This window comes from Scyliorhinus torazame, chromosome 22 (genome assembly GCF_047496885.1).
Source record: "Scyliorhinus torazame isolate Kashiwa2021f chromosome 22, sScyTor2.1, whole genome shotgun sequence".
Lineage (NCBI taxonomy): Eukaryota > Metazoa > Chordata > Chondrichthyes > Carcharhiniformes > Scyliorhinidae > Scyliorhinus > Scyliorhinus torazame.
The window spans coordinates 75,390,719-75,410,999 of record NC_092728.1 but is presented as its reverse complement, the minus strand read 5'-3'; the positions used below and the strand labels follow the sequence as shown (position 1 = coordinate 75,410,999).

The following is a 20,281-nucleotide window of genomic DNA, read 5'->3' as shown; positions in this document are numbered from 1 at the left end:
CTCTTCCGGGGCAGGTGTGACCTATATAAGAAGGACGGGTTGCATCTAAACCGGAGAGGCATAAATATCCTGGCCGCGAGGTTTGCTAGTGTCACACGGGAGGGTTTAAACTAGTATGGCAGGGGGGGTGGGCATGGGAGCAATAGGTCAGAAGGTGAGAGCACTGAGGGAGAACTAGGGAATAGGGACAGTGGGGCTCTGAGGCAGAGCAGACAGGGAGAAGTTGCTGAACACAGCGGGTCTGGTGGCCTGAAGTGCATATGTTTTAATGCAAGAAGTATTACGGGTAAGGCAGATGAACTTAGAGCTTGGATTACTACTTGGAACTATGATGTTGCCATTACAGAGACCTGGTTGAGGGAAGGGCAGGATTGGCAGCTAAACGTTCCAGGATTTAGATGTTTCAGGCGGGATAGAGGGGGATGTAAAAGGGGAGGCGGAGTTGCGCTACTGGTTCGGGAGAATATCACAGCTGTACTGCAGGAGGACACCTCAGAGGGCAGTGAGGCTATATGGGTAGAGATCAGGAATAAGAAGGGTGCAGTCACAATTTGGGGGTTTACTGCAGGCCTCCCAACAGCCAGCGGGAGATAGAGGAGCAGATAGGTAGACAGATTTTGGAAAAGAGTAAAAACAACAGGGTTGTGGTGATGGGAGACTTCAACTTCCCCAATATTGACTGGGACTCACTTAGTGCCAGGGGCTTAGACGGGGCGGAGTTTGTAAGGAGCATCCAGGAGGGCTTCTTAAAACAATATGTAGACAGTCCAACTAGGGAAGGGGCGGTACTGGACCTGGTATTGGGGAATGAGCCCGGCCAGGTGGTAGATGTTTCAGTAGGGGAGCATTTCGGTAACAGTGACCACAATTCAGTAAGTTTTAAAGTACTGGTGGACAAGGATAAGAGTGGTCCTAGGATGAATGTGCTAAATTGGGGGAAGGCTAATTATAACAATATTAGGCGGGAACTGAAGAACATAGATTGGGGGCGGATGTTTGAGGGCAAATCAACATCTGACATGTGGGAGGCTTTCAAGTGTCAGTTGAAAGGAATTCAGGACCGGCATGTTCCTGTGAGGAAGAAGGATAAATACGGCAATTTTCGGGAACCTTGGATAACGAGAGATATTGTAGGCCTTGTCAAAAAGAAAAAGGAGGCATTTGTCAGGGCTAAAAGGCTGGGAACAGACGAAGCCTGCGTGGAATATAAGGAAAGTAGGAAGGAACTTAAGCAAGGAGTCAGGAGGGCTAGAAGGGGTCATGAAAAGTCATTGGCAAATAGGGTTAAGGAAAATCCCAAGGCTTTTTACACGTACATAAAAAGCAAGAGGGTAGCCAGGGAAAGGGTTGGCCCACTGAAGGATAGGCAAGGGAATCTTATGTGTGGAGCCAGAGGAAATGGGCAAGGTACTAAATGAATACTTTGCATCAGTATTCACCAAAGAGAAGAAATTGGTAGATGTTGAGTCTGGAGAAGGGTGTGTAGATAGCCTGGGTCACATTGAGATCCAAAAAGACGAGGTGTTAGGTGTCTTAAAAAATATTAAGGTAGATAGGTCCCTAGGGTCTGATGGGATTTACCCCAGAATACTGAAGGAGGCTGGAGAGGAAATTGCTGAGGCCTTGACAGAAATCTTTGGATCCTCACTGTCTTCAGGGGATGTCCCGGAGGACTGGAGAATAGCAAATGTTGTTCCTCTGTTTAAGAAGGGTAGCAAGGATAATCCAGGGAACTACAGGCCGGTGAGCCTTACTTCAGTGGTAGGGAAATTACTGGAGAGAATTGTTCGAGACAGGATCTACTCCCATTTGGAAGCAAATGGACGTATTAGTGAGAGGCAGCATGGTTTTGTGAAGGGGAGGTTGTGTCTCACTAACTTGATAAGAGTTTTTCGAGGAGGTCACAAAGATGATTGATGCAGGTAGGGCAGTGGATGTTGTCTATATGGACTTCAGTAAGGCCTTTGACAAGGTCCCTCATGGTAGATTAGTACAAAAGGTGAAGTCACACGGGATCAGGGGTGAGCTGGCAAGGTGGATACAGAACTGGCTAGGTCATAGAAGGCAGAGAGTAGCAATGGAAGGATGCTTTTCTAATTGGAGGGCTGTGACCAGTGTGTTCCACAGGGATCAGTGCTGGGACCTTTGCTCGTTGTAGTATATATAAATGATTTGGAGGAAAATGTAACTGGTCTGATTAGTAAGTTTGCAGACGACACAAAGGTTGGTGGAATTGCAGATAGCGATGAGGACTGAGGATACAGCAGGATTTAGATTGTTTGGAGACTTGGGCGGAGAGATGGCAGATGGAGTTTAATCCGGACAAATGTGAGGTAATGCATTTTGGAAGGTCTAATGCAGGTAGGGAATATACAGTGAATGGTAGAACCCTCAAGAGTATTGAAAGTCAAAGAGATCTAGGAGTACAGGTCCACAGGTCATTGAAAGGGGCAACACAGGTGGAGAAGGTAGTCAAGAAGGCATACGGCATGCTTGCCTTCATTGGCCGGGGCATTGAGTATAAGAATTGGCAAGTCATGTTGCAGCTGTATAGAACCTTAGTTAGGCCACACTTGGCGTATAGTGTTCAATTCTGGTCGCCACACTACCAGAAGGATGTGGCGGCTTTAGAGAGGGTGCAGAAGAGATTTACCAGAATGTTGCCTGGTATGGAGGGCTTAGCTATGAGGAGCGGTTGAATAAACTCGGTTTGTTCTCACTGGAGCGAAGGAGGTTGAGGGGAGACCTAATAGAGGTCTACAAAATTATGAGGGGCATAGACAGAGTGGATAGTCAGATGCTTTTCCCCAGGGTAGAGGGGTCAATTACTAGGGGGCATAGGTTTAAGGTGAGAGGGGCAAGGTTTAGAGTAGATGTACGAGGCAAGTTTTTTACGCAGAGGGTAGTGGGTGCCTGGAACTCGCTACCGGAGGAGGTGGTGGAAGCAGGGACGATAGTGACATTTAAGGGGCATCTTGACAAATACATGAATAGGATGGGAATAGAGGGATACGGACCCAGGAAGTGTAGAAGATTGTAGTTTAGTCGGGCAGCATGGTCGGCACGGGCTTGGAGGGCCGAAGTGCCTGTTCCTGTGCTGTACATTTCTTTGTTCTTTGTTCTTTGTTAAATGTAGAAAGAAGGTCAGAAAAATGGCAAAAAAAACCTTTCAATGTTCAGATAGGATTGTTGAAGTATTGAGGCCACTAAACGTGTATGGGCACATCAAATAAATCAGAAGAAATGAAATGAAAATCGCTTATTGTCACAAGTAGGCTTCAAATGAAGTTACTGTGAAAAGCCCTTGGTCGCCACATTCCGGCGCCTGTTCGGGGAGGCCGGTACGGGAATTGAACCGTGCTGCTGGCCTGCCTTGGTCTGCTTTAAAAGCCAGCGATTTAGCACCGTGTGCTAAACCAGCCCCTAGTCAAGGGTGAAAGTTTGAATTTTATTAACAATGCTAGCAATGGCTGATTTGATCTAAGTGACATCATTTCTAATTGCAGCTTCATTTTGGTCACGAATTCACACATTTCTGAAGCCAAGCCGCAGTTTTGTGCATCATATCCTGACGCATTACAAGTGGTTTTGGGATATCTTAAGTGGCATTTCATTCATCAGGAATTCACTCATGCGATATGTTTTAACAGGTAGGTTGCCTTTGATTAATCTTGCATTTAAGCAGTGGCAGTTATAAGACAACATTGCCTTTTGAATCATTTTATCTGTGCATCAAAACTGTATATATTTGTAGGGTAGATCCCCAGCAGAACAACTCTAACCAAAGCTTGAAACTATCTTCTGCTCATCAGCCCACTGCCTAATTCTCTCGATCCTCTCGATCTCTCTGTTGAAAGGCGCACACTCGCACGATTGAGGAGAGCCCCTCCACTCACTGTCAGCAACGCTGCAGGATTCTAAGCAGAGATTTAAGAACAAAGAACTAGGAGCAGGAGTAGGCCACCTGGCCCCTCGAGCCTGTTCCGCCATTCAATGAGATCATGGCTGATCTTTTGTCGCTGGATTCTCCGTTTGGGAGATGATGTTCCAATAGCACCTGGTTTGCGCCACTGCTACTGGGAGTGGCCCCCAGAAGCAATACACTGTCCCTTGCCATACAAATATATGCATGGCGGGGATGATAAGGGATTCCATCCCTTGCTATTGGCCTGCCATTTTGAGCGGCGGCCCAATAGCGAGCTCCGCCAGCTGGCCCCCTCATTGTGAAATGCAGTTCCTGCCCTCCCCACCCACTGGCAAGTAGGTGCATCCTCCCCGCCCGACCATGGGAATTGCTGAATCACCCCCTGTCCTCCCACAGTACGCATGCATGAGGGTGATCCCACCCACTCCCCATAACAGAGACTCCCCCCATTCCCCCATAAAGGAACCCCCTCCCCACCAATTCCCTACTCACTCATCAATTGTCCCTGCCTGAAAGCTTAAGGGCAGTTTCATGAATGAATAAACCCCCCACAAAATATATGTGGCATGAAATAGGACCACGCTGGAATAAGGTCCGGGAAACAATGCTTGCCAATTGGTGGGAAGGCAGCGCGCCATGAGGATGGACATGTTGGTGAGCAGTGGGGGGAGGGTGGGAGTGGACGTGGGGCTTTGTGGTAGGAGATCATGCTATTAAACATTCTGGAATATGTCCAAATAGAGTTGACAATCCTGGTGCCCAAAAGACTTGAATTTAACCTTCAATGGATTGAAAATCCAGTGTTTAGTCCAAATACAATCGAAAAATGCTGGAAGTACTCAGCAAGCATCAGTGAGAAAGAAGCAAACATTTCAGGTCAGTGAGCTAGCGTCAAAATTGGTGCAGAGTATAAAGTCACCCCTGATTTACAAAGTGCTCCAGCCTTAACTTAAGATCTTCTCCAAACATTTGAGATTTTAACTTCTCCTTTGGGCAGCACAGTTGGATCTCTGGGGAAGTAACTTATAAACCGGCTGCTCCCTGGCCAGCTGGTTTGACATCAGTATCTGCTTGTAGCATGGTCTGAGGTGATAAGTGAACTGCAGAATTCACTGGGAAAAGCAATTGGATTGAAATAGTTTCCCAGGCGTCACTCTTTGATTGTTTTTGTGGCCCAGGGTGTGTGTTACTCAGTGTCCCAAGTACTGAACCAGGAGGCAGAAGGTGCAACTGAGATGGCAGTGCCTAAGCAGCAATATTATTGGGTGTGAATCTCTAAATGAACAGGAAGAACATGAAACAAATTCTACTGATCAAAATGTAGCGAACTATTGCAAACAGCAATGCTGCAAACAAACATAGCGCATCAGATGTAACTTCCAGTTGCAATAGTGTTCAGTGAGCTGAACAGGTTTGAATTTAAGATCCAATGGCAATTGATCCTGCAAAGCATTGTTTTGGAAATAAGAACGGCAAGTGGACTCTTGTGCTTTAATTTAAATTTTTTTTTTAGATTATCCAATTCATTTTTTCCAATTACGGGGCAATTTAGCATGGCCAATTAACCTTTTGGGTTGTGAGGGCAAAACCCACGCAAACACGGGGAAAATGTGCAAACTCCAAACGGACAGTGACCCCAGAGTCGGGATCGAACCTGGGACCTCGTAGCCCTGAGGCAGCAGTGCTAACCACTGCGCCACCATGCTGCCCTTGCTTTAATGCTATTTGATGCAGAAATACATTTGTTTAAGTGTACACAAACTTGGAGGGTTAATAATGTCAACTTCATTTTGAGCGGCATAAAACCGATAAAATTGACAGCATTTTTAACACCGAGTTGGCCAAAATGGAAGTATTTTCCACTATTCCCTTAGACCCTTCCCATATGCCTGTTGCTTATTCAAAGCTGCTTGGATTCCATCAGAAAATTTAAACACTTGACCAAAAATGAATTCAAAGAATTCACTGAATTTCACTGAACGTATCAATGGGATTCAAGAAAATATTCAAGATAATAAGCTCATTTCACTGCTTAGGCAAAATGGTATTAATGATACATAAGTAAGTCTTGAACTTCCCACGGGCCAGCAATAAAGGGACAGATTATAGATATACTTTATAATACATACTTTAGCAGTCTACATGTATGGGTGAACTGAGTAGCAACCCCAGTGTGATTTTCTTTTCTTAAGAGCTGATTATCTGGTTTCGCAGACATTGTATACCAAGAGTGAGAGGAGATCTCATAGAATCCCTACGGTGCAGAAGGAGGCCATTTTGCTCATCGAGTCTGCATCGACCCTTCGAATGAGCACTCTGCCCATGTCCATCCTTCCCTGGACACTAAGCGGCAATTTATCATGTCCAGTCATGTGTCTGCTGCCCTTGTCCTTCGGGATGGTAGCAGCCAAGAGTGTAGAAGGTGCTGCATGAGGAGTGTTGGTGAGATCCTGCAGTGCATCTTATAGATGGTACACATAGTTGGCACTGTTCATCGCGGTAGAAGGAGTGATTGTTTGAAGAAGGAGTGCCAATCAAGCGTGCTGCGTTCCCCTGGATGGTGTTGAGCTTCTTAAGTGTTGTTGGAACTGCACACATCCAGGCAAGTGGAGAATATTCATTACACTCCTGACTTGTAGACAGGCTTTGGGGAGTCAGGAGGTCAGTTACTCGCCATAGGACTCCTAGCCTCTGACCTGCTTTTGTAGCCATAGTATTATTATCACAAAATCATAGAATCCCTACAGTGCAGAAGGAGGCCATTCAGCCCATCAAGTCAGCACCCACCCTATCCCGAAAACCCAATAATCCCACCTAACCTTTTGGACACCAAGGAATAATTTAGTATGGTCAATCCACCTAACCTGTACATCTTTGGATTATGGGAGGAAACTAGAGCAACTGGAGGAAACCCACGCAGAAACAGGGAGAACGTACAAACTCCTCACAGACAGTGACCCAAGGCAGGAATTGAACAAGAACAAAGAACAATACAGCACAGGAACAGGTCCTTCGACCCTCCAAGCCTGCGCCGATCACATGTCCTATCTAGACCAACCACTGTATCCTTCAATACCCAGTCTGTTCATTTGTCTATCCAGGTAAGTCTTAAAAGGTCGCTAACATATCTGCCTCAACCACCTCAAATTTATTTTATAGCTCCCACCTGAATTGGATCTAGCAAAATGCATCACCTTGCATTTGCCAGAGTTAAATTCCATCTGCAATTTCTCCACCCAATCTTGCAGCCTATCTATATCCTGCTGCATTCTGACAATCTCCATAAATATCTGCAACTCCTGCAATCTTAGTATCATCCGCAAACCTGCTAATCAGACCAGCTGGGTCCCTGGTGCTGTGAGGCAGCAGTTTTAACCACAATGCCACCGTGCTGCCCTAGGCTGAGGCTAGTCACCACATCCTGTTAACCATGTAGCAATGCCCTTCTTACACCCATCTCACCATTCGTCAAAGGCTGTTTAGATCCATAGTTTGCCCAGAGACTGTATTTGCATTTTTGTTTTGTGCCAGCCACTGTATTTTTGTGCCAGTCACCTGGGGATAGGGAATTGAAGTTCCGCCATGATCTTATTAACCGCGGAGCAGGGTCAATGTGGTCTACTCTTACCACATATCTCCAATGTAGTGATGACCAATCTGGATGCTGTGGAATGCTGCTTAAATTAAGCCAGGCTTAAGAAAGCAAAATTCCTTTGTCGGCATTCATAGTGCTGCAGATACAGTACACCAGTGGATTGGGCAGATATAGTGTGGTGCCTGAAGCTGAAACATTTTTTTAACACACAGCAGCCAAGTTCTGAAGCACTTTGAAGAATTGCCCAATATCCCATTCTGTCTGATAAATTGAAATTACAGCAGCATTCATTCAGACCTATTAGCTTTGTCCAGACAACACAATTTAAACCACTTAGCAAGAGTCCTAACATCTGGTAAATTATTAACCCCGCAATGTCTGAAGAAGCATTACATACTGATAGCCGACAGGCTTGTTCAGACAGGACCCGTTTTGTTTATTCTTCTAGGGTTTCAGGACATGTGGCATATTTCTCTGCTTCAGTAAGAAAGTCGAACCTGAATTGACCTTTTTCTTAGAGCTGTCTGCCTCTCTCTCCTCTGATGGTTCAGATCTTTGTCACTGTCACAATCCAGGAGCCACAAAGTTAAAGGTTAAACTAGTTTTATTTTAACTCAAAAGTTAAGTCGCACTCTCAGCATACAACACCAGTGTCCCAGCCCGGGACTAACAGGAACAGACGGTCCGAATCTGGGATGGCATTTAAAGGGCGGGATAGCATGACACAACTGCGCGGACCTCCGCACGTTACCTTGGGACCTCATTCTCTACGAGCCGAATGGGGAGATCAATGAGGATTCCTCACGTTCCTCATAAGTGTTATCACAGTACGTGTAGCGTTACAGCCCCAGATCGATTCCTGGCTGAGGCTATTGTCAAAGCGGAGCGTGTTTGGGTTCCTTCAGTTGGACTCTGTGCCCCTGGATTAGAAAGAGAAAGGTCAGCCGGGATCCTGCTCTTGATCTCTTTCCAATGGTTCTTGAAGGCCATGAGCTTGTGTTAATATGAGGATCTGATTAGGCCACTGGTGCGAATAGTTTGACAACATTTATTTTGAAGTGCCGGGGTGAAGAGCAAGCTAACACTTGTCCACTCTTGATCCGAATCCCAGTGGAAAGTCAACACATTTAGGAACAAGGAGAGGCAGGGTGAGCAGGTTAACAAAATGCACCTGTGTCAATTCCTGGAAAATTAGGTAGCAGGAAACACTGGGTTCAGTTTTGAATTTTAAATTGATCCTATCCCCCCAAACCTCAACAAATACCCCAGTAAAAGCCCACAGTCTTAAATGGCAATCCTTGTTTGCCTCGGCACAGAGATTAGATCAATAAAACCTAAACTGTTTTGGAAAATCAGGGAATGGGCAGCATGGTGGTTAGCACTGCTGCCTCACAGCGCCTGGGACCTGGGTTCGATTCCGACCTTGGGTGACTGTCTGTGGAGTTTGCACTTTTCCCCCGTGTCTGTGTCGGTTTCCTCGGGTGTTCCAGTTTCCCCCCTCACAGTCCAAAGATATGCAGGCTAGGTGTATTGGCCACGCTAAATTGCCACTTAGTGTCCAAAGATGTGCAGGTTAGGTGGATTGGTCATGATCAATGAGTGGGGTTTACAGGGATAGGGCGGGGGAGTGGACCTAGGTAGAGTGCTCTTTCGGAGGGTCGGTGAAGACTCGGTGGGCTGCATGGCCTCCTTCTGCACTGTATGGAATCATTAGCAATGGTGTGTGGCTAACTAAATGTGCAGCAAAGAATGTTAACCTGTGTCAGATGTACTTTTCAGTAGCCAGATCCAGCGTCAGGGGCTGGTTACTTGGGGGGGATGTTTTTTCAAAGCTACATTGTCAGTTAGTTCTGAGTCACATTGGCATCAGGTGTGTTTGTCATATTACATGTATCATTGAGCCAGACAGAAGAGACTCAACTACATCACTCCTGCCAAGGACTCTGCTCACCTCAGTTCAAATTAGCATGGTGATGTTTTCTCCGATGTGTATGCTGTATTTCCCGCTTACTTGCATCAATTTGATCCAATAAATATTGACTTCAGCATTCATTACAAAGGCATTTTAAGGCAGAGCCAGGTAAATTCTTGATTAACAAGGGGGCAAAAGGTCATCGGAGGTAGACAGAAATGTGGAGTTGAGGTGACAATCAGATCAGTTACAATCTAATTTCATGGTGGAGCAGGCTCGAGGGGCCTACTCCTGCTCCTAATTTATATGTTGCATTGTGAGAATTAATTTGCATTTGCCCCAACAATCAACCGTGTAGCTTCCCTTCTTCCTCCCATTGTTGGAGGCATTTGGCTGATGTTAAGGGTTTTCAGAACCCCAAAATGTATCATGGAGTTCAACCCTTTACTGGATTGTTGCTTTTCCGAGCACACGGCTTGTTCCCCAGGTGTGGGATTACAATTATGGACACGTGGTTTTTAACAGATAACAATGTTTATTCCATGAACTCAAATTAACCTATTAAATAAACATTGGATCTCTTAACGTCCCTTACTTCAAAGATAACCCCGAAAATAACACAACACTAAATAATCCCTCAAAATGTTCCTTCAAACATCCAAAAGAGACTTAACACCTTTAAACAGAAACACATCCGGTTAAAGGCTTTACTATTATGAGTTTAAATCACCCAAATGATCCAGAGATAGTCTTTCATGGCAGAGAACACAGCAGATCCAACTCACTGCAAACACAGACACACCCAAGCACTCACTGCAAACACAGACACACCCAAGCTGCTTTCTCAAACCTGGCTTTCTCCCTTCAAGCAGATCACAGCAAACCAGAAGTTCCCAAGCTGCTGTCTCAAACTGGCTTTCTCCTTTTAAGCAGCTCACAGTAAAACTAGCCAGGCACCTTTTAGCTGCTCTCAGCAAAACTGAAACCAAAAGCAGAAGTGAGCTCAGCTCCCCCCTGTGACATCCCTTCAGTAATATGATCAACTCCATTCCTGAAAGGTACATTGCTTAAACATCCATTTCTTAAAGGTACTCTCACATGACACTGGATTTGTGCATTGAAATGAAGGAGAGCCGTTTTAAAATTCAGATAAACACACGGCGGTACAGTGTTTGCAGTAGTTTGGGGTTCAACTCACTTTCACCCGATTTCACCAGACACGCAAGAGAGCAGATTGGCCTTGGACTGCAGGCTGTGGTGCGGTACATTTTTCTTTGATTGAAATAATGCACCTGTTCTCAAATCTTGGAGATCGTCGAGCAATTTTAAATGTGTACATACTCAGTAGAACATTGTAATAGAACGGCAAGCTGTAGATTGGGTTGTTCGGAAGATAAGTGTGTATATAACCTATATTAGAGTGGTGGGACAAAGAATTAAAAGGGGAATGAAGAGAGAGAAAACAACAACAAAAATCTCAGTTTCTCCCAGCAGATGAGCCCCCAGAGTTCAGAAAGGGTCCCGTCATGGTTTAATGTCTGTTTTGTGCTCATTTCGCTCTCGTCAGCCAGGTTTGCTGTTGTTGCCAGATCACTGTGGGTTAGGAAAGCAAATGTTTCACCATTGTTCCCACTCATGATTGCTATCGGCTGGGAACCACTGAACTGCGCCGACTACAAGCTAAGGATTGATCCTGGTTGACGAGACGGAGATGGAAATATGTGTATGAGAGAAGAATGAGAGTGGCTGGGAGGGAAACTAACCTCACCGTGGACGTATCTTTCTCTTTGAGCTTTTCATACTCCTCCAGTCAGTACATTCTATGCTCATTTAATAAGGGCCATTTGTGTTGCCCTGGCAATTATTTTAACGCAGAGGTGTTGCAGAACTTCCCTTGCACGTTGCAGCTGGGTTTGAATCGCAGGAAATTAAGTGTTGGAAGGGAAGGATATTGCTTATATCCATGTCCATGACCTGAACCATTGCCAACCATAATCCAAGATTGTGTTGTAAGTTACTCTGTCTGAGCTTTACTCTGTGAGGTTTAAATTGTGCAACCAAGCTGACTGATGCGACCATCAATTCACGCGAAACCAGGAGTAGAAGTAAACTGTGGCTTTAATCAACTAGACCAGTGCCTGCCTGCGACTGCTCTGCTAGTGAGAGCTGCCTACAGGGCTACTGCTCTTTATACCTCCACTCAAGGGGCGGAGCCAGGGGCGGAGCCCACAAGGCACCAACATGATACATTACAGGTAATACCTTACAATGGTCCATAGGTGGAGCCCACATGGGTAACAGGGTGATACAGTTATATACATGGTGAATGGTTACTGCAATACGTTCACCACATTCACCCCCTGTTCAAAAAATGAAGTCCGGCGGGGGTGAAGGGTTCACAGGTTCAGCCTGTCCGGCGCCCTGATCATGCGCTGTGATCGCCCAAGCTCTGGTATTGCAGCTGGCCCGGGTGTTGAACTCATCCGTGCTGGCATGGGTAGTGAAGTCGCCGGTGCGGGCACAGACGTGGACTCCGGGAGCGTGTCTTCTTGAGTTTCATTCCTGTGGGTCGGTGAAGGGGGAATGGAGAGCGGGAGGGGGTGCTGGTGCCATGTAGGGGCGGGGGCGCTGGTCAGCATAGGTTGGGTGGGGTATGTTGGGGTGGCGGTGGTGGTGGAACCTGCGGGTGCCAGGTCCCGGAGGGAAACCGTATCCTGTCGGCCGTCGGGATGTTGTATGTATGCGAACTGGGGGTTGGTGTGTAGGAGCTGGACCCTCTTGACCAGGGGGTCGGACTTATGGCTGCTGACGTGTTTGCGGAGCAGGACGAGCCCCGGTGTCTTCAGCCAGGACGGAAGCGAGGCCCCGGAGGTGGATTTCCTGGGGAAAACAAACAGGCGGTCATGAGGGGTCTCGTTTGTGGCCGTGCAAAGGAGGGACTTACTAGAGTGGAGTGCGTCGGGGAGGACCTCCTGGCAGTGGGGAACTGGGAGATTCCTAGACCGTAGGGCCAGGAGGATGGTCTTCCAGACCATCGTGTTCTCCCTCTCCACCTGCCCGTTTCCCCAGGGGTTATAACTGGTAGTCCTGCTCGAGGTGATGCCCTTACCGAGCAGGTACTGATGCAGTTCATCACTCATGAACAATGAGCCCCGGTCACTGTGAACGTACGTGGGGAAACCAAACAGGGTGAAGACACTATGTAGGGCTTTAATGACGGTGGCCGCGGTCATGTCGGGACAAGGGATTGCAAAGGGGAAGCGGGAGAACTCGTCGATGATGTTGAGGAAATATGTGTTGCGGTTGGTGGAGGTGAGGGGCCCTTTGAAATCGATACTGAGGCGCTCAAAGGGCCGGGATGCCTTTACCAGATGGGCCTTATCCGGTCGACAAAAGTGTGGCTTGCACTCCGCGGAGATAGGGCAGGTTGCGAGCCTTGATGTAGTTGAGAAGCCAGGTGACCCCCGGGTGGCAGAGGTCATCGTGGATAGCCCATAGTCGGTCATCTTGTACGCTGGCGCATGTGCCACGGGACAGGGCATCTGGGGGCTCGTTGAGCTTCCCAGGACGATATACTATATCGTAATTATAGGTGGAGAGTTCAATCCTCCACCTCAAGATCTTATCATTCTTGATCTTACCCCGCTGCGTATTATCGAACATGAAGGCTACCGATCGTTAGTCGGTGACTAGGGTAAACCTCCTACCAGCAAGGTAGTGCCTCCACGATGGCTTGGGCTTTTTCGACCGAGGAGTGTTGAATTTCGGAGGCGGTGAGGGTTCGTGAAAGAAATGCTACTGGCCTGCCTGCCTGGTTGAGGGTAGCGGCGAGGGCGACCTCTGATGCGTCGCTCTCCACCTGGAAGCGGACGGACTTGTCCACCGCGCGCATTGCGGCTTTGGCGATGTCCGCCTTGATGCAGCTGAAGGCATGGCTGGCCTCCGCCGCAAGTGGGATGATAGTGGCCTTGATCAGTGGGCAGGCTTTGTCCGCATAGTTGGGGACCCACTGAGCGTAATAGGAAAAGAACCCGAGGCACCTTTTCAGGGCCTTGGGGCAGCGGGGAAGGGAGAGTTGCAGGAGGGGGTGCATACGGTCAGGGTCGTGTCCTAGAACCCCGTTTTCCATGACGTAGCCGAGGATGGCTAGTCTGGTTGTGCGGAAAAAGCATTTGTCCTTGTTGTAAGTGAGGTTAAGGGTTCAGGCGGTTTGGAGAAATCTCTGGAGGAAGGCATCGTGGTCGTGCTGATCATGGCCGCAGATGGTGACGTTGTCCAAGTACAGAAATGTACTGGACTTGCGAAGAGCGGGGGAGGATCGACTTTTATGGTCGGATTGGGAGCTGGTGGTACGCAGACTTCAGATCCACCGTGGAGAACACCCGGTAGTGTGCGATCTGGTTAATCATAGTACGCTGCGATCTGGGGAACAGGGTACGCATCGACGTGCGTGTACCGGTTTATGGTTTGGCTGTAATCTACAACCATCCGGTTCTTTTCCCCGGTCCTGACGACGACCACCTAAGCTCTCCAGGGGCTATTGCTGGCCTCGATGGTCCCCTCCCGCAAGAGTCGCTGGACCTCGGACCTGATAAAAGTCCTGCCCTGGATGCTGTACCGCCTGCTTCTGGTGGCGACTGGTTTACAGTCGGCAGTGAGATTTGCGAAGAGCGGGGGAGGATCGACTTTTAGGGTCGCAAGGCTACATATGGTGAGTGGGGGTAGGGGCCCGCCGAACTTCAGAGCTAGGCTCCTGAGGTTACAGTGGAAGTCCAGTCCCAACAAGAGAGGAGCGCAGAGGTCGGGGAGTACATATAACTTAAAATTGGCGTACTCGGCGCCCTGTATTGTGAGAGTTGCGGCAGTGCACCCCAGATCTGCACCGAGTGCGACCCAGAAGCGAGGGAGATTGTTTGAAGTGCCGGGAAGATTGGGAGCGAGCAGCGTCTTACCATGTCTGGATGATTGAAGCTCTCCATGCTCCCGGAGTCAAACAGGCAGGGCGTTTCGTGTCCATTTACCCGGAAGGGCATCATGGAGCGCCGGAGGTGTTTGGGTCGCGACTGGTCAAGGGTGACCGCGCTGAGTTGCGAGTAGCCGGCGTGGTCGGAGGTGCTGGGGTGGTCCCAAGATGGCTGCCCCCGTCGGTCGCACGTGTCAGGCGACGTTGCAGATGGCGGCCCACATCGGTCGCACGTGTCGGGCGGTGAGGCAGATGGTGTCCAAGATGGCGGCCTCCATGAGTCGCAAGTGGTGGGCCGCGTGGGCGAGGATGGCCAAGATGGCGGCCCCCGAGAGTCGCCCACGTTGTGCGGGCTGGAAGATGGCTGCCCCCACGGACAAAACGAGGCCGATGACGGGTCCGGGGAGGGGGGGTTAGGGGGGAGTGCAGAGCCGGCAGGCAAGCTGCTGCACTGCGGGCCTGTGAGTCTGAGGGTCAGGCCTGCGATTTTGAGGGTTTGCACCTGGCCAGGCAAACCTTAGCGAAATGTCCTTTTCTCCCGCAGTCGCTGCAGTTCACATTCCGGGCCGGGCAGCACTGCCTGGGGTGTTGATGCTGGCCGCAGAAATAGCAGGGTAGCCCCCCATGTGGGCGGGCAGCCGCGCGGCACAGGCCTGGTGTACTCTTTGGTCGGGGGTCCACGAGGGGGTCTCGTGATCAGCCGGGAATGCGTTGAGGCTTTGGAACGCTACTTCTAGAGAGGAGACTAACTTTACCGTCTCTTCCAGGTCTAGGGCACCTTTCTCGAGTAGGCGCTGTCTCACGTAGGCTGACCTGATTCCAGCCACGTAGGTGTCCCGGATGGCGAGGTCCATATGTTGAGTGCCCGTAACGGCCTGATAGTTGCAACTTCGCGCAAGGACTTTGGGTCGCGTAGGTACTCTTCCAGCAATTCCCCGGGGCGTTAGTGGCAAGTAGTGAGGAGATCCCACGCGTATACCTCGTTCACGGGCCTTACGTAGAGGCGCTCTAACATTGCGAGGGCGTCTGCGTAAGTGGAGGCTTCCTCAAGTTGTACAGAGATTTGATGGCTCACCCGGGCGTGGAGGAGGCTCAACTTATGATCATTGGAAACGGAAGGCGAGGAGGAGACGGCGAGACAGGCCTTGAAACAGCGGAGCCAGTGCGAAAAAATCCCTTTGGCCTCCGCGACCTGCGGATCAAGTTCCAGTTGGTCAGGTTTGAGGGCTGATTCCATTGTGGTGTTGTAGTTGATTAAATTGATGCGACCATCAATTCATGCGAAACCAGGAGTAGAAGTAAACTGTGGCTTTAATCAACTAGAACAGTGCCTGCCTGCGACTGGTCTGCTAGTGAGAGCTGCCTACAGGACTACTGTTCTTTATACCTCCCCTCAAGGGGTGGAGCCAGGGGCGGAGCCCACAAGTCACCAACATGATACATTGCAGGTAATACCATACAATGGTCCATAGGTGGAGCCCACATGGGCAACTGCGTGATACAGTTATATCCATGGTGAATGGTTAATACAATACGTTCACCACACTGATATAACGTTTTATCCACTTTCAAGTTCAGAAGGTTTGAATGAACAATGGCACGTCACCCAAGCAGCGATATGTCAGGGACAAACTAAGTATATTCCCAAAAGGAGGAAAGGCAGAGCATCAAAAGCTAGCGCTCCCTGGATGACGAGGCAAATAGAGGCTAAAATGAAACAGGAAAGTTATGGCAAAGGTCAGTTACAGAATACAGTCAACACCCTGGCAGAATGCAGAGAGCGAAAGTGAAAAGGATATAAAAGTAAAGAGAATAGATATGAGGAAAAAGACATGAGAAAAGATTTGTGGGTAACACAGAAGAGCTCAAAAATATTTCCAGCAGTCAACCTGCACACATGGGCAGACTTTCCCCTCACAAATGAAATCTTTGAACATCTCAGCATACCTTTGGGGAAGTTGTGAACACATGTTCACACCTTCAGCTAACACCTGTACTTTTTTCCATTTGCACAAAAACTATCAGCATGTCTTACCCCAAAGTCTCCCAACTCACAGCAAATTTCCCATTCCCTATTACTGCAGTAGAGTTTCCATGTCATCTCCAGCATGTTGACTTTGTGTGTCCAATCTTATTACAACGTTTTCACACATCGCATCCACCCTCAGCATCATCCTTTTTGGTCTGAGGAGAAACATTTTGAAAATTTCCAGCAGTCCCCTTCTCTTCCTTTCACCTTTCCATTTTCTATCCTTCTCCAATTTTAAAGGATATTTTTCACGGAAGATGAACACGTGTATTATAAGTTATGTGTTTTACAGTTGTAGTTCTACCGTCCGACCAGCAGGTGGGGTGAGTCGGGAGTCCCAGGACCTGGGATGCACCATTTGCTACTTCAGAAGGTTTTTGTCAGGAGTTGTTAGCAATCACAGTTTAAAGTAGCACAAGTTTAAGTTAGTGATTGATGTTTATTTCCAACTGTATTCATTTTAGACATTTTAATAATTAGTTAATGTAGTGTTAGTAATAAATAGCTTTGTTTATAAAACAAAGCCTAATATTCTTTGTTCACGTCAGCCCAATCAAAGAACATGACAAAGCCTTTGTCAAAAAGGGGGGAAAAGGTAAATATGGGATGAATTTTATGTTCCCCCAATGGCAAGATTAAAGGTGGGGAAGGGGGCAGGTTAAACCCAATTAGCGGCTTGTCCGCTATCTATCCTCTCATCACTGCCTGCCACCACAGTGTCAGATTTGGCATAGGGCAGCCTGCCTGCCAGTGTGCCAATTGAAGCCCTCAAGTGGGCAGCCACTGCCGAGTTAAGGGCCTTGTCCTGCCACCAGGATTTAACCGATTGCAGGCGAGGCCCACATCACGGGCGAGATTCTCCACTCCCGCGCCGGTTGGGAGAATCGCCTGGGCTGCCAAAATTTCCTGGGACGCCGGTCCGACGCCCTCCCGCGATTCTCCCAAGCGGCGGGAACGGCCCCGTCGAGTTCCGCGGGCCGCAGGCAGGAGAATCGCCGGAGACACCCAAAATGGCGATTCTCCGGCACCCCCGCTATTCTCAGGCCCGGATGGGCCGAGCGGCCAGGCCAAAACGACTGGTTCCCCCCGGCGCCGTCCACACCTGGTCGCTGCCGTCGGGAACAGCGTGGGAACGCTGGGGGGCGGGGGGGCGGGGGGGGATCCTGCACCGGGGGGTACCTCAAATGTGGCATGGCCCGCGATCGGTGCCCACCGATCGTCGGGCTGTCCTCTCTGAAGGAGGACCTCCTTCCTTCCGCGGCCCCGCAAGATCCGCCCGCCACCTTCTTGCGGGGCGGACTCAGAGAGGACGGCAACCACGCATGCGCGGGTGACGTCAGTTATGCGGCGCCGGCCGCGTCATCTATGCGGCGCCGCCTTTACGCGGTGACCAGGCCTGGCGCGTGTAGATGACGCGGCCCCGATCCTAGCCCATTGTCGGGGCCTGAATCGGTCGGGATCGGGGCCGTTTCGCGCCATCGTGAATCTCGATGGCGTTCACGACGGCGTGGGCACTTCGGATCGGGAGTGGAGAATCCCGCCCCACGTGTCCAGCGCAGCATGTTTTCCCACGCTGGTTGGCAGGCTCCTACACCCATTGGAGGGCTCTCCACAAGTTCCCCTACCAAGTTCCCCTTCTCCAATGGCCTCTCAAACATTACTTCACAAGCCTTCACCAGGGCCTGCGAATGTGGTTCTGGCAAGACCCCAAATACTTGCCTAGTTCAATCAGAACACCTCCACAAGCCCCAGGTGCAGTACTGTCAGTGACCACCATTGCCAGTGGTGTTGCTGGTACTGGAGAGCTGTCGGTCTCTGAATGGATGGCAGTTCAGTGAGGTGAGGCTTCCTGGCCCTGAGAGATGGAATTCCCACTTCCAGTCCCTCACCCTAACTTTGTATCCGGGTGAAGCAGGGAACCAGTGTATAAATGTAGAATCCAGTCCCTGGTAATTAGGTCAATCAGTCAAAGATTAGTGATCAGAAAACTACTAGGAACCATTGTCAAGAACAATGTTAATTCTCATTTGGAGAAGCATGGCTTAGTAAGGAGTAGCCAGCATAGATGTGTTAAAGACAAATCATATTTGGCTTTCCTGATTGAGGCCTTTGATGAAGTAACAAAGAGCGGTATGTATATGTGGAACTTTCAAAATATATTTGATAAATTGCCACATAAGAAAACCTATTCGTATAAATAAACGCTGGTGGTAGCTTGGAGAGATGGGAGACAGAGTAGTGGTGAAGAGTTGTGTACATAGTGGCATTGAATACAGAACTTAGTCTTTACAAATCACTGATTTGTTTTAACTGGAGTTCTAGTTCTGGTTTGGGCACACTGCTTTATAATGATGCCAGGACCTTTGAGAAGGCAGAGTGGAGGTTTATCAGGGACAGAATCTTACAGCCAAATCATGGTGGTGGTGGTGGGGAAGGTTGGGGTGGGGGGGGGGGGGGGGGGGGGGGGGGGGCTTGGCCAGAAAATGCAGCAAGCCATTCAAAAGTTCATTGATTAAAGCAGGACCGGAAAATCCCACCAACGGAAGGGGCTGTAAAACCCCAACCCAGGATAATAACCAGGCAGGGATGAGGGAGGTCAGTGACCTGGAGAGATTGATAAAGCTGGGATTAAAAATTAAAAAGAGACTTACTTGTGTTCTCCCCTATTGTAAAGGGTTTTGGCAGAGTAAGTAGCCAGGAACTCATCACAGCTGCCTTTTGAATGTTTGCAGCTTGTCCACACTCGCTGTACAAAGTGACAGAACATCTCTGCAAGAAGAAGAATTGCTGATAACCTACCTAAATTTATATGTAAAGTGACTGAAATATTCCTTAGGTTTCCTAACCTTTCCAATTAACACATCTATTCACATAGACACTATCCCATCCCTTCATTATTTCAACAGCCTCGATCAAATCGCATTGAAGTCCTCATTTATGGAGAGGAAAACTCGGTATATTTCTAAGCCCACTGTGGCAATTAAGACCACTGCTCAACATAATTTAATTCAGAACTCTGAATACTACATACATGGTTCATATTCTCCTTTCCCAAGTGCATAACACATTTATCTTCCTCACATTGCACTTGACAGACACTGCCCATCCCATAAATGCATTTCTATCTGATTGAAACTGTTCCTTCTCATTCAGGGTTGCAATCCTCAGAGCGGCATGGTGGCACAGTATTTAGCACTGCTGCCCCATTGGCACCAAAGACCTGGATTCGATCTGTCCATGTGGAGTTTGCACATGCCCCCTGACCTGGGTGGGTCTCACCATAACCCAAAGGTGCGCTGGGTGGGTGGATTGGCCACGCTATATTGACTCTTAATTGGAAAAAAAAAAGAGAAAAGAAAAGTTGCAACCCTCATGCAAGTCTTGGCATCATCTTCTTGTGAACAGTTTGCCCCCTTCCCTGCACGTCTTTATCCAGATTATTAATGAAGACTTTAAAGAGTGATGGTCCTCACACTTTGGGACTCCACTAGTAAGCAGTCTTCACGGGGAACTGCTACCATTGATAACAACGGTTTGCATGTTAGAGTGCAACCAATTCCTTACCTAACCCAAGATGCGGCCTCCAATCCGCTATCTTGTAAAGTAACCGATCGTGTGGTGCCTAGATGGAAGCTTTTTAAAATCCACATACCCGGGGCTGGATTCTCCGCCGGCGGGATGCTCCTTTTTGCCGGCAGCCTGGGTGTTTCCCGATGGCATGGGGCTGCCCCACAACGGGAAACCCCATTGACCAGCCGGCGTAACAGAGCACCCCGAAGGCGGGGTGAAATAGGAATGCGGCTGGGCGGGGAATCCAGTCCATGATATCACCCAAACTACGTAATTCACAAACATCA

The 20,281-nt window shown here is 48.7% G+C and overlaps 1 protein-coding gene across 1 annotated transcript in view; it reads left to right on the top strand.

The window, feature by feature from the left end:
* The window catches only part of LOC140399138 (prostaglandin G/H synthase 1-like), a 145,257-nt gene that overhangs the window by 19,660 nt on the left and 105,316 nt on the right, over positions 1-20,281 (top strand). Inside the window, exon 4 of the mRNA XM_072488377.1 lies at positions 3,507-3,650. Coding sequence (XP_072344478.1) covers positions 3,507-3,650 — 144 coding nt within the window. The remainder of the gene's footprint in view (positions 1-3,506; positions 3,651-20,281) is intronic.